The sequence below is a fragment of the Artemia franciscana genome, chromosome 13, assembly GCF_032884065.1.
Source record: "Artemia franciscana chromosome 13, ASM3288406v1, whole genome shotgun sequence".
Classification (NCBI taxonomy): Eukaryota; Metazoa; Arthropoda; class Branchiopoda; order Anostraca; family Artemiidae; genus Artemia; species Artemia franciscana.
The window spans coordinates 30,511,692-30,527,549 of record NC_088875.1 but is presented as its reverse complement, the minus strand read 5'-3'; the positions used below and the strand labels follow the sequence as shown (position 1 = coordinate 30,527,549).

General features: G+C 33.5%; 1 protein-coding gene across 1 annotated transcript in view; it reads left to right on the top strand.

The window, feature by feature from the left end:
- Positions 1 to 10,529, top strand: part of LOC136034790 (very long chain fatty acid elongase 7-like) — a 57,852-nt gene extending 47,323 nt beyond the window's left edge. Inside the window, exons 5-7 of the mRNA XM_065716202.1 lie at positions 374 to 488; positions 3,773 to 3,900; positions 6,642 to 10,529. Coding sequence (XP_065572274.1) covers positions 374 to 488; positions 3,773 to 3,900; positions 6,642 to 6,845 — 447 coding nt within the window. The 3' untranslated portion in view covers positions 6,846 to 10,529. The remainder of the gene's footprint in view (positions 1 to 373; positions 489 to 3,772; positions 3,901 to 6,641) is intronic.
- Positions 10,530 to 15,858: the final 5,329 nt, after the last annotated feature.

Below are 15,858 nucleotides of genomic sequence, written 5' to 3'. Positions count from 1 at the left end.
GAATTTTCTTATTAGCCAGAAATTATGATAACGCTGTGTGTAGGGTTCCATACATGAAAATCTTCAATATTTCCATATAAGTTTGGCAAATGTGAATGACGTCATTCAAATAAATATTTTTCCACAAACGAATTTTTCTCAAACTTTTGATCTAAATCGTTTTTTAGGCCAGAGTATATCAGGTTATCAATTTTCCCGAAAAAATATTGAGCCGTTTTCAAGAAAAAATACACACGTACATTCACAATTATTGCTCACTTATAAAGATAGTATATATGTATATATACATACCCGTATATGTTAATTTCTATTGACAGCATACATATAACGTTAATAATAGGTTACTAAACTTACGATTGCTTTTTATTTTTAGGTGTTTTTTATCCTCAGAAAGAAACAAAGTCAAGTGACATTCCTACATGTATATCACCATTGTACAATGATATTTAATTGGTGGATGGGAATGAAATATGCGCCCGGTGGTCAATGTAAGTTATTCGTGCTAGTTTCTTCCTTTTTACTTTTATTAATATTTTTTTAAGTCATAGAAAATAGTTGCATGTGAATTGTTGAAAATTTTAGTTTCCTCCTCTCCTTTGTTTTTATCTCTCCCTATCTGGTGACTACTCCTTAGTGTAAGTTCTGTAAGCCAATGAATACCTATGTATAACGGAACCTCTATAGTAGAATTGGGCTGCTGAAAATGAAAAGGTCATGGGTCTCACAATATGTGTCTCTGCAGGACGTAGAAAAATCGGGAACGTATCTAGCTGTACTGGTATCCAGTTGTTTCAAAAGCACCCCTCCCAATGCAGGAGAGCTCTCAATCCTCCCAGCAGTCATAATAGTTGCTCTGTTCTACATACGCTCTGCCGAAAGCCAGATTTTGTGAATTTCACATTTGTCAGAAATCAGAAATAAAATAGTTAATATTGATATTTTGAGTTTTGTCTATAAAAATTTTTATCTCATAGGGTGATTTTGGTTAACTGCTAAAATTGCTTCATGACTGGAATAGTACCAGATTATTCTTTTCTGGCGTTTTTTGTTTGCTCGTTTTTTTTTGGTTTTTTTTTTTTTTTTTTTTGTTTTTATTTTCATCTGAAACACTATGTTTTTCTGAAGGAGTTTTACGAGTATTCTCTGTTAGGAAATATGTTCTGTAATTCTGTTGCTATTGCAGCTGGTCCAAAAGAACTATCACCTTTGAGTTTTTGGGTTTGTGCTGGCAAGGTGTTCCCGACCTTAGGACTTCAAATGTACACCTTCATTACTCTGTTGTTCCATTCCTAGGATTAAGGGACTCTTGGCCCTAGACCATAGGACCTGGAATATGGATTCTTGAATCCAAGAGTGCTTTGGGTACGGTTTCGGAGTCCCGAGTTTTCTGGACATGGAACTCTGAAGTTAGAAGTCTCTTGTCAATTTCCAGTTAAAATCAAATCTAGTCGAAGTTCTACTTTTAAGATTTGCTTCAACCTGATTAACTGGGAAAAAACAATATTGAATTTAGCCTTTTTGCAAAAATTAAAAATTACTGTCTTTAGCCAGTATTTTTAGCACTAGAATTTGGGCACGTTTTTCCCCCCAACTTAGGATATCATTTTATTCCGAAAGCTATTATTTATAAACTAAAAAAAAGAAGTTATTCCATTCCCCAGTAGAGGCATGGAATATGCCTCTACCCCCCCTCCGCCCAAGAAAAGTAACCCTCTTGTCTGAATGTATATAGAACGTAACAGACGTAAATTGTGAAATTTTCATTTTCAAAATGACACTAGTTCATTTAAAGCAAAAACTTTCGACTTTGTTCGCACATCAGAAAAATTCTAGCACCCCTCCTTCCTAGTTCAGAAGTTTGATGGTAGCCTTGGACTATTTCAATAGAAATACTTCAGGAGACAGATGATTGTTTCATTTGTTGCGAAGAATACATACAGGATGGGAAAGTACTGTACGGATGTAATTTAATTTGAAGGGAACTGAGTTGTTTGTTTATTCTGGGATCCAAGGCACTTAAATCACAGAAAGCAGTAAGACTCGTACTCAAGAATTGATTGCGAAAGAGAATTGATTTGGAGAATATCAAGTTCTTTAAACATACGTGAACATAGGAAATCTTTTGCATCAAGAAAAGAAAATGAATTTTAAGTTTCTATGTAAAACCTAGTCAAGTTTAAAAATGGAACTTTCAATATATCTATATGGATTAACTGATTAAAACGCAATCTTTTACTTTTGTCTACACTTCGTAAGATCAATAAAAAACTGACGACCTGACAGCGAAATTACCCTGTTCCATTAGGAACAAAAATCTGCAAGATCTTCTATCATTTAGCATAGTTTTTTTCGTCTTTGGTGGGGATTCTATGCTATACATTGTTGTTTAGTAACAGTTTTATGAATTCAGTTTTATCCTAATCAGCACTTCAGCACTTTTAGTGAGAGTGGAATTATCCTATCCAACTTATTTGTTTACACTATCATTAACGACCGAATAGAAAATTAAGCTTAAGCTGATAGAATTTTATAATGTGAAAAATTTCATGTAGAAGCTAAAAACAATAAATAAATTTAAGTTAATTGGTCCTTTGGCACTGTAGTATTTATCTTTGTTTTGTAATGCGGAACTCGGAGTCTGATTTTAGCTGCAGCGTCCCGTCAAAGGGTCCAGAATTTGATTCTGCTTATGGCGAAAATGCGAAAGTGCCATCATAAAGAATGAATTTAATTGAATCAAGTTGTTTGTTTCTATGAAAAGAAAACCCATATTTACTTATTTATTTCTAGATCATACTAGATTATACCCAATTCAATGTCTTATTGGGTTCACACACGAAAGAAAAACAAAAATACATATTAATTAAATTGATCAACAAGTTATACTATAATAATAAAGAAGTAAGTGAAAAAAGGATAGAAGAATAAGTGGATGAAAGTGAAAAGCTAAAATAGCAAAAACACAAATAGAAGCCCGAGAAGATCTGTTGTCTCATTCGGGTGGTTAAACAGAAACGAAAGGCTTATAGATGTATTCACACATTGCTGCAAGGAGGGCGGGGGGCATTTAGGTTAGGTTATATTGCATTAAGTTACGTTAGGTATTTAATATAAGGCTTTCTGCGCGGCCTGCTTTCCAAAAATCTTTGTCGTAGTTTCCATAATTTTGTTTCTAAAGTACTATATTATCATCATGTTTTGGTATATTTCATTAGGATAAACCTAACTTCCCTTATTTGGTTTGTTTCGTTTACTATAATTTTTAAAATAATATAATCTAGAAATCTTATTTCACATCCAGGACTGTTATTCGATGAGAAAGCTAAAACTCTGTATCTTTGGCATGGGATTTGCTTTGACCCAATCGCTGAAATATAGAGAGAAATCATAAATGGTTGAACTTCAAAAAAGAAAATTGAAGAAATAAAAGACTAACGACAGTGAGGATACTTTTCTCCCATTGAATATTGATTCGCTGACTGAAACTCATTTTGGTTTCATTTGTCCTTCTGTTTCTTCATTATTTTTTTTCTTCTTCATAGAACGTGTTTATCCCTAAACGTGTCCTAGGTATCTCCATCTTCTCTTTATAGCTTTAGGAAGCGGGACAGAACCATATTTTTCATACAGCTTACTATTTAAAATTCCAGGGTATGATATATATAGAAAAAGGGATTTTGTTTGATTTTTTTTCTTAGTTGTACTGTTACATCTTTAGCTTAATTTCTAATAGGTTTAACGTCAATCAACTATTATCCTTTTCTTATTTCAGCCTTTTTTGTGGCAATGCTGAACTCCATGGTACATACTGTTATGTACAGTTACTACTTACTCTCAGGTTTTGGTCCCAAAGTACAGAAGTATCTATGGTGGAAGCGATACCTTACTCAGTTTCAATTGGTAAGATCTTCCAAAAATTCATAATTATCCTTTATTCTTTTGATTTTGCTTACTTTGTTGATTTTCATTTGTTGATAATCTTCGTATTTGTATATTGCTGCCATTTAGGTGTGTAAAGGGTTGTATCAGACGGTTCCCTTAGTATCGAAAACTCGAAATAAGTATTTCGCGGCATAGTCTCTCCTCGAGGTTGTGCCCTTTGGACTAATTTTAAAGGTAATCTCCAGCTACCCCCTCCCCTCGTGTACAGGAATGGTAATTAAGGGCTGCATTACAAAAACAAATGTATTTAGAAACAATACAGAAGGTTTAAAGGGATACGTTTTTAATGCAGAATGTAACGAAACAAACGGTCAATTTGTGACACAAAAACTAGCAAATAAATTTTGAAGGTTAACTATTTAGAGGTGCCAACCCGGCATGATTATAATATAATCCAAGAATTAAAGTTAAATCTATCGTTTGCAAGTCTCCACATTCTGACAAAGACTACTTTTCCAGACCAAGCTTATCATTGAAGAACGGTTCTTCGGCTTGGGGATTATTTCAGCCGAACTAAACTTATTTGTAGTGGGGCGTATCTGGTACCTAAGTGAAAATCTTGCCTTTTATCATTTAAATAGAGGAAGATCAAGCTTTTTGGAAGGAACATCGACAGAGGTACAATAACCCTAGCCGTTAAATAGGTAGCTGAAGATTAAATATCAAAACGACACATTGTTCTTTATGATAAGAAAATATTTAAAGAGATGTTATAAGAAAATATTTAAAGGACTTGGAGTGAGCAAAGATCGAAATTGAGAGTTTAAAGGGTGAAAGAAGGGCGTAAATAGTAAGCCGCCATCTACTTGGAATTCACGTTAAAAAGTATTCAAAACGAAAGGCTGTGTTTTTCTTCATCCAAAATGGAAATGCGCTCTTTGTACATCTTGTGCGTAGGACTGTAAAATATATATATATATATATATATATATATATATATATATATATATATATATATATATATATATATATATATATATATATATATATATATATATATATAGATTCTTATATATATATTTAAGATTTTGGACAATTCCCATAGTAACTATACAGACTAGAAAATTTTAGTACCACGAAATTTATTTAGACAATATCTTAGAAACAGAAGAAAACAAATAACAATTTTATATTGCTGTCTTTTAATGAAATGAATGTACTTGTCTATAATTAGCATAAAGTTGGTCAAGTCTCGATGAGATGACTGCACGACCTCCTTTTCTACAACCAAACGAACACGATGTATCGGTTTCATTTCAGCTCATGCAGAAAACCGTGTTTCGTATAAAGAACAGCTGCGGACGACGTCAATGCTTTTAAAGCTTTATTTGACGAAATATTATATTTGCTATTAATATCTAGCCCAAATTAAATTAGAGATAAATTCTGACTATACTGTTTTAAAGAATTATCACTGGCTAATTTAATCAAAAAGAATTTCTCATTACTTATCAATCTAAATTCGTCATCTTCTTCCCCTATAAATGGATTCTGTTTTCACGCATATTTTGTAAAAATCAAGATCATCAAAATAATTTGAGAAATGAATTAACAAAGCATCCAGGCATTAAAAAAATGGACTTGTGTTTGCTTCTATGTTATCTTGGTCGCATAAATAAGTGGAAACACGTAAAACAATTTTTTTCCAAAGTTGCCTCCCATACCTCCATTTTTTATTAATTCTTTCACATTGATTTACTCAAAAACTTAATTTTCCTGAAATATCCACCAAACAGGTCAGTTTAATAATTAAATTGTCATTTTTTAAAATATTTCCGTCCTCATGTTGATTTTCTTGGATGTAAATAGCAATTTCCACTTTGAGTTCATGTATCCTATGTGTTACTATGGCAACCAGTGTTCAACATAATTGAATAGAAGAGAGGTATAAGGAACTTCCATATCGTTACGCAGCTTTGTAAATAATATAACTTATAATGCCATGTTTTTTATGTAGATTACAGCTATCGTTACTTTTTATAAAAGTCTCTAAGCTCCTCAATCACATTTCTCATATGAGAACTGCTTTGTGGAGCAAGCATTGCGCCCAGAGAAAATCAAGAGTTTTCATTTTAATTTTGCTAGAAGGCCAGTTTTTTGTCCTTACATTCACTTTTCAACGTCTGTACAAAGCCTAACGTAATTTTTCTGCTGTATGCCTTTCTCATTAAAAAATAATAATACTAAAATTTCACTGGATGTGACTGACAGGAATGAGTTTTCAAAAAGATAGATCGTCAGTTATGTTATTCTCTTTAACACATCATAACTTTTGATCATAGACAAAAATTACACATCATAGACAAAAATTTTGAGAGGAGCTTCAACCCAGAATCCTCCCCCTCCTCGATACGTCATTGCCTCGGGTGGAAAATCGGATTAATCAGCCTCGTATGCTGTCGCCAAAAAACTCGGGTGATCCTAGAATTGAAACCATGACGAACGTTGGTTGTTCATCGATCATTAAAGTTGTCCCCACTCAGCGTACTGTTTCAGAATCAAAATTATTTCGCCATTGACAGTTGCCTCCAAAAGTCTTGCCTCCATTTGGAGGCCAAAATCTGTCATTCACAGGTGGTAACTAATGTCACCGAACTCTGTCTTGAAGCTATTATAGGATAAGAATCATAATCTAATAGTATAAGCAGGTTTTGATTTGTTACACCACTGGTGATAAAAATTTGTCTTTTTTTTTGCAGATTCAATTCGTGCTCATCACTGTCCACATTTTATATGGATACTTCAACAACTGCGACTTCCCAAACTTCCTTGTTTGGTTTGTTTCTTTGTATTGTTTTACGCTTATTGGTTTATTTTCCAATTTCTACATTCGTTCCTATTTGAAATCCAGTGCCAAAAAGCATTTAAATCAAAGTAGTAATGGCTTTAAAAAAGTTGATTAAGCCGCAAATTGGCTCAGCAAGATATTCCGTTGCATGAAAAGGTGTTAGTCTCTTGCTGAAAAGGTGTTTATCCTATTAATATTTTTTATTTTTCCAAACAGTGCCATTCCTAGGTGGAAATAATAAGGACTTGACAGAGTAATTTTTTCTGCTAACACTTTCGAAGTAGGAGGGCCTATAGGGCTGTTTTTAGGAGATTGAGAAATACATCCTTGAGCAAGGTAGGATCGAGATAATATTGGCTTTTGGAAAAAAAAAATGGCATCTGGCTATATTATGCGTCAGCTGATGTAGGAACTGTAAGTGACCTGTTCACTTGCCGAATCCATCAACCCTATAAAGGAATTGTTAGAAAGAAGGTGACAAATATAGATTTTGACGGTTTTGGTTATATTGCCCAGTAATTTGTCGATCTGGCTTTTTTTCATCTTCGGGTAGTGATATTCTAAATATGGAATTACCTTATGAACGTACTGAGTAAATCAGCTGCTAAAGCTCTAAAACCTAAAAAAAAATTAGACGTTGATTGCTTGGTAAATTTTGTCATTGAATAGTTTTTTGTGATTTTAGTATTATATTCCTTATTAATAGGGAATTATACTATGAACTCACAGGTTAGATCCATTGCTCCTGCGGTAAACCTTAAAAACGATCTATAAATGTAATCAATCGATTTTTTTGGAGGAACAGCTCAGTCGAAGCCAATTTTGGCCGATATTTTATTCAGGTTTCATAAATCATGCTCTCCAAATCAGATTGAAAAGTTGTACTGGACACCTTTTTCTGTAGCGATAGTAGATGAGTAGGTTCATTTATGTTGTATTTTATATGTTAGGTCTTCTTCTCATGTTAGTCGAACGGGTAAAGACCTTTAAGTTACACTTTGAATAGGTTGCAGTAATTCAAAACATGCTGTATACATGTTTTGTCGAATGCAAAATTTACCCTCCCCCCCGCCTCTCCTCACGCTATGGATTATATGTTTATTCTTATTACTTGAATCTCATTTTGTTTTGAGATATTTAAGGGTTTCTGCTTTTTCAAGACGGTATTATTCCTCGTTTTTTGCACTTATGAAAATAGGTGGACATGTGACACTTATGAAGTACTACTACTACTACTAATAACTCACTGCAGCACCAAGCCGCCTGAGGCCAACACAGCCACGCACGCTCCTTTTCCAACCTAATCTATTTAAAGCCTCCCTCTTTACACCCTCCCAGGAAGTTCCCATTTCCTTTAAACCTTTATTTATGACATCCTCCCAACCCAGACAAGGACGACCTGCTTTCCGTGTAGCCCCAGACGGTTGGCCACCTACTTATGAAATAGGTGGATATGCCTTATAATAAGCTTCGGACAATAACATTCTCTGCAGTGGTTTGAAAGTCTAAACTACATTTTTTTTCTTTTTTTTTTTTTTTAGTTTCTCAATCTTTGGAACTATACCCTGGAACTTATTTGCATTTTTCGGGCCTCAAGTAAATCTTTGTCTTTTAACCATGTTTTTTTTTTAGTTACTGTAAGCTATATAGAGTGCCATAACGTAAATGTTGATACATGCGGAGAATACAGTGTTTTGTTCACTTTTTATGACCTTTTTTATGCTTTATAAGCCATCATTTGCTTACTTTGTATGTTTTTAAGATGGGTTACACGTTTTGCAAGGGCTGGTGTTTGATGGACTGTAAATTTCTTACATTAAAAATCAATTTTTGAGTCTAAATTGCTTTTTATTTCATGTAAAAGATATACTAATGTTTTGTTTTTATTACTGCTCTTATTATCTGGAAAACAGTCTCAAATTTAATTTAAAAGTATTGCTTTTATATTGTTTATTTTTTTTCCTTTTTATCTCCAAAGTGACTATTTTTCAGAAGTGTTATTTTACCCCTCTAGTTCCTTTTTCCGCTGAGGGAAAAGTGCGCACTTCCAAACCATTTGAAACTCGTTTAAAACTTTAGACAAAGTACATGAATTTATGCACTTTGTATACAATAATTGATTTATTTGTTATAAATTTAGTTTCTAAATTCATGAATGAATTTAAAACGGTACCGGTAGTAAAATATTTACAAGAGCCGTTACAATGCCAATGGGCCCTCAACACCGCCATACTTAGGACTTTTCTTTCCACCAACCCCCATCCCGAATTAAATTCATATTTATATATTTTTTTAGTACCATTATGGTGCCATATCTTAGCGTAACATTCAGAATGGCTTCAAAAAAGCAGTTAATCAACAGTTTTTCATTAGTTGTCCCCTAGTTTATGTTTAAAAACTCGAGACCCTCAGTGGCACATAGGAGTATCTGCGCGTATTTGGAGATCAAATCCTTGATCCCCTTTTCGCTGTAGATAACCTTAATTTTCGCATTCCCTTACCACCATTATTATATGCAAACGTTTCTTTGTTAAAACGAAGGTAGCTTTACCTTTTTGTTAAACGAAGGTAGCTTTATTTATAGATAAATTTTAGATGGCAATAGAGACAAACAAATATTGAAAAGATTGGAAGGGTATTCCGTATCATAATGTCGACGATGGCAATTACAATTATTAGATAATTCCCAAGGTGTACGCCTGTCACACCTCTTTTTATTAAGAAAAATATAATCGACAATAGATGTAATAGAAGAAATTGATCTCTGAGATTTGAAAAGTTGTAGCCAAAAGGAATCATCCATATTTTAACATAGAAATAAAAATTATTTTGCACACGCCATGTAAAGTTCCTTATAGGTCGTTTGTTGTTTTTCTTACACTGTTGTTATTCATAACTAATGGAAAAGCTGTGAAACTTTTTGTTTTCTTCTCCTGAAAACCTTACCTTTTCCACATATGGGGTGTGCTCAATACGCCTCCAACATCTATCCATTGAGATTCTGTAGTCAATTTTCTAGAAGCAGGAATAAAATTACTGTATAGGAAAAACTATATGTCTTTGTTTCGAATACTTTAAAAATATTGGGAAATTCCTCCATACAAAATGTTGTAAGTGAGAAAAAAGTCGGTGATAAACAGAAAAATAAGTAACTTTTTGACAGTGCTTTTCTCTCTTATGCTTCTATAATGAATTTAGTTAACTTGTTTCCGTACTTTCTGCCTAAATAATTTTTATCGGTGTCTAAATCGTGTTCTATTTTCATTTTTTTAATGTACATTATACATGTTTAGCAAGGGTTAAAAGCCAACTAGATATTTTATAAGGGATTTTAAGTTAATGGATCTCCCAAGCCTATGCTAGTTTACAAATAGTGCTGATTCAACTGCTATGATTGTGCAAAAGAAGTAATAAAATCGTTCACGTTTTTCGAAAAATCACGTTCCCTACTTTTCAAGATTCCAAAACTGTTTTGACTTTAATTATGTTTATTTATCACCCCAGATACTTCTTCAATAGTTTGTAGCCATTTTTTCTCGAGGTATTTTTGAAAAACGTGTGCGATTCATTATATTTTGTATTCTATTATTTAAGATGTCTACTCTTGATTCTTAATTTATCCCACCAAGGAAATATTTCATGTTTAGTTAATTAAATATCTTGCTGAGCTAAAGATCATTGTAGACGTGGGTGCTTTTTGTTTTGTCACTAGTCATTTAGTAAAAAAAGCTTGTCTAGTTGAGTGCATGTCCTGCGCTTAGAAATTTGTGTTTACTGAAAATAAATGAAGTTGCTCTTTTTTCTTATTGTTTTGGTAGGATCAAATGCAAACCGACACAAATGGCACGTTCCAACTCGCCAAAAAAAAAAAAGGTTCGGCCTATTTGCTATTAGCGTTCAAAAGGCGTTTCTCCGCGACGATGTATATTTGGGATTTATGTTCCATATTGTTGAAATTGCATTTTTCGTGACAATCTTGATTGTAAAATTCGGTTTTCCTTTACCGCAATTCGGTTATGTAATTTTTCTCTCTTTCTTTGCTGTGATCTAATTGTCACTGGAACAGTTAAAAGAAGAGTCTTGGTTGAATGCAAGATTCTCGATTGAAATTACAAGAATCAGCGACAAAATTCAAAAAGTTTATATCGTGGATTATGACGAAATCTTCAGAGCTTATTATTTTTGAATATGCCTAAAATTCCTGCTGTTGCTCCTCATCACTCGTTTTTGGCAGAAATCTGCTTATAAAGTCTTCATTCCTGTCGATAACAGTCTTCATCAGCATACATCCTGTTTCAGAGGCTAGTACAGAAACACGATATTTGAATGTTGAATAATAGTTCTAGAAGTATCATATTCACCATGTGTCACAAAAGTTACAATCAATAAGATAAATAATAGTACTATCAACCTGAAATTATAGTTTTGAAAATATGTAATTTTTTACTATTTAAACGCTTTTCCAATTAGCTCTAGTTAGATTTTTATCTTCAATCTATATTGAAGTTTTTGGTCATCTTTGTTGCATCTTTACATCGAAATTATGACTGTAAATTGTTAAACTAGCTTTATCAACATAGGATAATACAGAGCTAATATAGTTCTCCCACCTTCATAAATTTGAATCAGCCATTAAGCATCTCTATGATGTTCTCGTAGCTCGCTAGGCCTGCTGATAAAAAAAAGAAAAAAAGAAGCAAAACAGGAGACAGGAGACAGATCAGTGTTACTAATGCAAAAACGTGATTGACAATATGGTTATATCCATTTTTGTTACATTTTGTAACAAAACAATGAAAACGCATAGCAAATTGTTTTATACATTTTTATTAAGTTTTTTATGAGATGGACAAAATTTCGGGGAGGGGGTCAAACCCAGCCCCATGCCCCCCCCTCTCTTGGATACAGCCGTTCTGTTAGTATAAGCTACCAATATTAGTTTCAAAAATTACATTGATTTACAGGATTTTTTTTCACCCTATATCGAAAAAAATCCTTTTTAAAGCATTTGCACTGAATATTGTCTTATTTATATTTTCATTCAAAAGTTGGAAGAAAAAAACACAACAAAACTGCTCTAGATTTTGAAAAATACATTGTATTGGCACAGGAAACAGTTGAATCAACATAGGATAAGACAGAGCTAATATAGTTCTCCCACCTTCATAAATTTAAGATCTCCTTACTCGCCATTGCCGTGCAAGAGTGTTATTTCTTGATGTTCATTTCTGGTCATGATATATAATTCTCTTTATTTTTTCCTGCTTTCCCAGATAGTGGGCTATTAAAAATGGCTTGGATAGTCTACTAATTGGACTTTGTGGCACGTAGGAAACCTTTATTTTCATAATGGCCACGAGCTTCCTTACATCATTGATTGACATGGAATATATCCAACATTTTGAATTTTGCACAGTTGCTTTGGATTCCTTTTAGTGTACAGAAACAAGCTGTAATGTAACATGTCAATCACGCCAAGCATTTAGATGTTGTCTTAAAATTCTCAACATCGGAAAGACTTAACGTTCTTGCTTAGTTCAAAAAATGGATCTCAACAGGTAAAAAAACAAAAATGGTGATGGAGCTTCCCACTCGTCCCCCTACCTGCTCCTTAAACAAAGTCCCAAAGTTTTATGATTTTCTCTTTATTTTTTGCTTAGAATGACTACAATAGCATCTCCCCTGGAAAAATTCCTGTGTATGTGCCTAGTGAACAAGCCAGTTATTTCAGTAATTTCTAGCTCAATGAAGCAGTGCGTCTTAGGTAATTAAAATACATTGTATTTATTTGATAATTTAAATAATCATCAAGAGGTAAATGTTGGGGAATAATTTTTTCTTGAACATGGGCGTGCTGCATGTTGCGAGGACGTAGTCTTTGCAGCTTTTGACGGAATCCCCCAGAAAGCTAAACCGCCGCTCAACACCATCTAGTAGTGCGCTAACCAATGGAGCAGTGTACTTCACAGGCTGCTTGAGCTTCATCAGTTTTTTCTGAAGGCTTTTGATTGTCGGTAAATGCTACCAAATAAATATTTTTCTTTCAGAAAATTTTTTTCAAGCAACTTTTTGCCAAATCCTACTATTTTTGAGTCTTGAAATTCTCTTTTTTTGAAAAATCCTTTTCTGTAAAAAAAAAGTCATTTCGTTGAAGCGGAATGTACTTGAAAGTACTTAAGAATTTATTGGTACTTCAGAGCTTTAAGTACTTATTTATTTTACTTAAGTATTAAGTATTCCAGGAAGAATGAATTTAAGTAAAGCTCAAGTACCTTGATTTTGTACTTAAGTAGTACTTGAAGTACCTCCCAACACTAGATATACACATCATTCAGAAGTGCTTATCTCGCAAGTGCTAGTTTCATTGTTATCAAAAGAATTACAAGTATTGGATATAATAGGAAGATTTTCCATTTTGCTTATCTTGCTTCGTTTTATTACTCTAATAAACCAAAAGCTCCGAATGACTTGAAAACCAATATTTGTTTCGTAGGGTTTATTCTTTCGAAATCTTCTTTTACAACCAGTTGGAACTCTTTGTTGCAATTAATTTCTAACCCAATAACAGACAAAGCACCATAAAATGTATTTGGAACTGGAAGGAACTATTTAGGACTGACGTTTGGTCAGTGATACCACTCTATTGAACTGTCTTCTCTATAGCTTTTGCAAATCCTTAGTTCAATCTGGTAGACCATAAGCATCAGTCTGATACACTATAATGGCAGTAGGCTATTATTTTTATTATTGGTGAAGTAAGTCAACTAAGCATTACCTTATGCGGTATTAAGTGTTATTGATAACCCATCGTGTCTATTCAGTTCAAGAATATACATATATTATTTGTGTAAAAAAAAGGTTAGTAAGTATCGGTAGATAAATGACAGTGCCATCTGTAAAATGTTACAGACCATTATTTACTTTATGTTTCCTGCACCAAACCTTCATTTGAAATAATGAAAAGATAGCTTGGGTTGAAATACTCTCCAAGGGACATTGTTATAATTTAAGCCACAAATCAAATGCTTTAGGAGAAACAACAACTTCTTATATCTTTGTCTAAGCTAGGCTTGTTCAGAATTTTCTAAAAATGTTCGATAATACTTTTAGACAAAAAAAAAATTCAGAGATTTTTCCATGTACTTTTACGATGAAACTTTCGTTTTTCGATTATTTTCATAGAATGTTTTAAGCCTTTACAAGTAAAAAAGGATGTTGAGACCTATATTTATCGTATGATTTGCCCAATTTGCAATTCCTTTTCGCAATAAAATGAAAATATATAGCGGCCGAAATTTTGGGCGGGTCTTCACGTGGAACAAAAATAATAAAAAGTACATATACAATTACAAAACAAAAAACACTCAATTGCTTTGAGACGGGTAGTCCAGAAACTTTTCTTCTTTGCGAGGGTGCTTTACTTTACAGTAGCCTAGCATCCTTTCGTACGATCATTCAACGCATCTATGTTCATATTCTCTATTTATTATTTTGTTTTACAAACTAGGTTGAAGACGAAAAAAACCCAATATATTATTTTTAAGGAGAAAAGTATTATACCAATATTCCTACGACTAACAAATAAGCATAAGGGCAAAGTTCCTTAGACAGCATGCATGCATTGTTACTAGAAAGGATGTATTTGCTACAAATGTATTAGTTTCCAGTAAGCTTTGTGTGCTAAAGACGTCAACATCACCAGTGTGTTGAATTTTGGGGAGAAGCTTGTGTATATAAAAAGGTCACATGGGCTCAACCATTGACAGTTTAGACACAATTCTGCCTAGAGAAACACAATTACCAGATTTATCGTATTAAACAGCATTAAAATCACCAAGTTGTGGTAAAGCCCTGATCACAGTTTCTAAATTAGAAAGAAAATAGATGGCTTTCTGGAAAGTAAGGGCAAGCCACAGGCATTACTATCTAATCAAGAATTGGTATGCAAGTTGGCATATGCTGCAAATATAATTGTTCCAATCGATGCACAAGCCGAAAGGCCCCGAGATCTAAACCGATTTTGTTTTTGGAACAAGCTGTTCTATGTGTAAACAACTTGACTCATTAAACAGTGCCAGTTGCTCACGGCTGAGTTTTCCATATTGTGTGTATACGAGATCGGCTAAGACCTCCTGCTACAGTTTGAGAAGTGGCTGCAGACTTGGATTCAAAGGTCAAAGAAGTGAGGTTGTTTCAAATCTCATTTGAAGAAGATTGGGTCATTTTCCAAGATGAGCCGCATTTGGGATTGTAAGAAAAGACCTCATTAAGGACAAGTTCATAGAAGGACGAAGTTTTGTTCTATTTACTGCCCAGGGAAGACTTTTTAATAGCTGTATCGAGGTACATTTCATTCTTTGGAACATCAAGCCGGTGTGAATAAATATTTCCACGAATGAACCTCTTGAAGAACAATTTGAGAACAATCTCAGGTCGCTTTTGATGACTGAGAATTTAAATTTCAAGCCAGAATTGTGCGGTATTTCAGCACCTAGGAAACAACTTTACCATTCCCAAAAATGCAGGTGTTCATGTGTAGTACAGAAACATTTTAATAATAAATCACAACGTTATAAGAGATTAAATACTCAATTCAAAGCAACATTCATGTTTGACTTAGTTTTTTGGACCTCAAGTGTGTAGTTGATCCTCGAAATGCTCTTTCATAGTTAATACAGCCCTCAGGCTGAAAAATTTCTCAGACTTCTTTTCTAAGCACTTGAGTTACCACTATGTTCTCCTTTGAAGAGAATTTAGCAATGAATTGATTTTTCCAAGGCAATTTGACAAGGTTAATGCTAAAACGAGCTCAAAACATTCACGAGAACCAAATGCGTAAGCAGATTAAGAAATTTCTTACCCTTTTCCAATCATATTAATGGCGCATTAAAGAAACGAAAAAACGCAATTATTATTTTTTTTTTTTTTTTAGCATTATTTCTACTGTTTTATAGACTTAGTCAATTTCGTTACAACGAGATTCACTAACAGTCACTGAATCATGGAAGTGCTATTAAAAGTAATTTATGTTATTCTGAGAAATCGCGACTCATATTTTAAGGCATCTTGCAGCAAAACCACTCCTTTCTATTCGGTTTTCCCTTAGCTTGAACAGGGCACAGGTATAC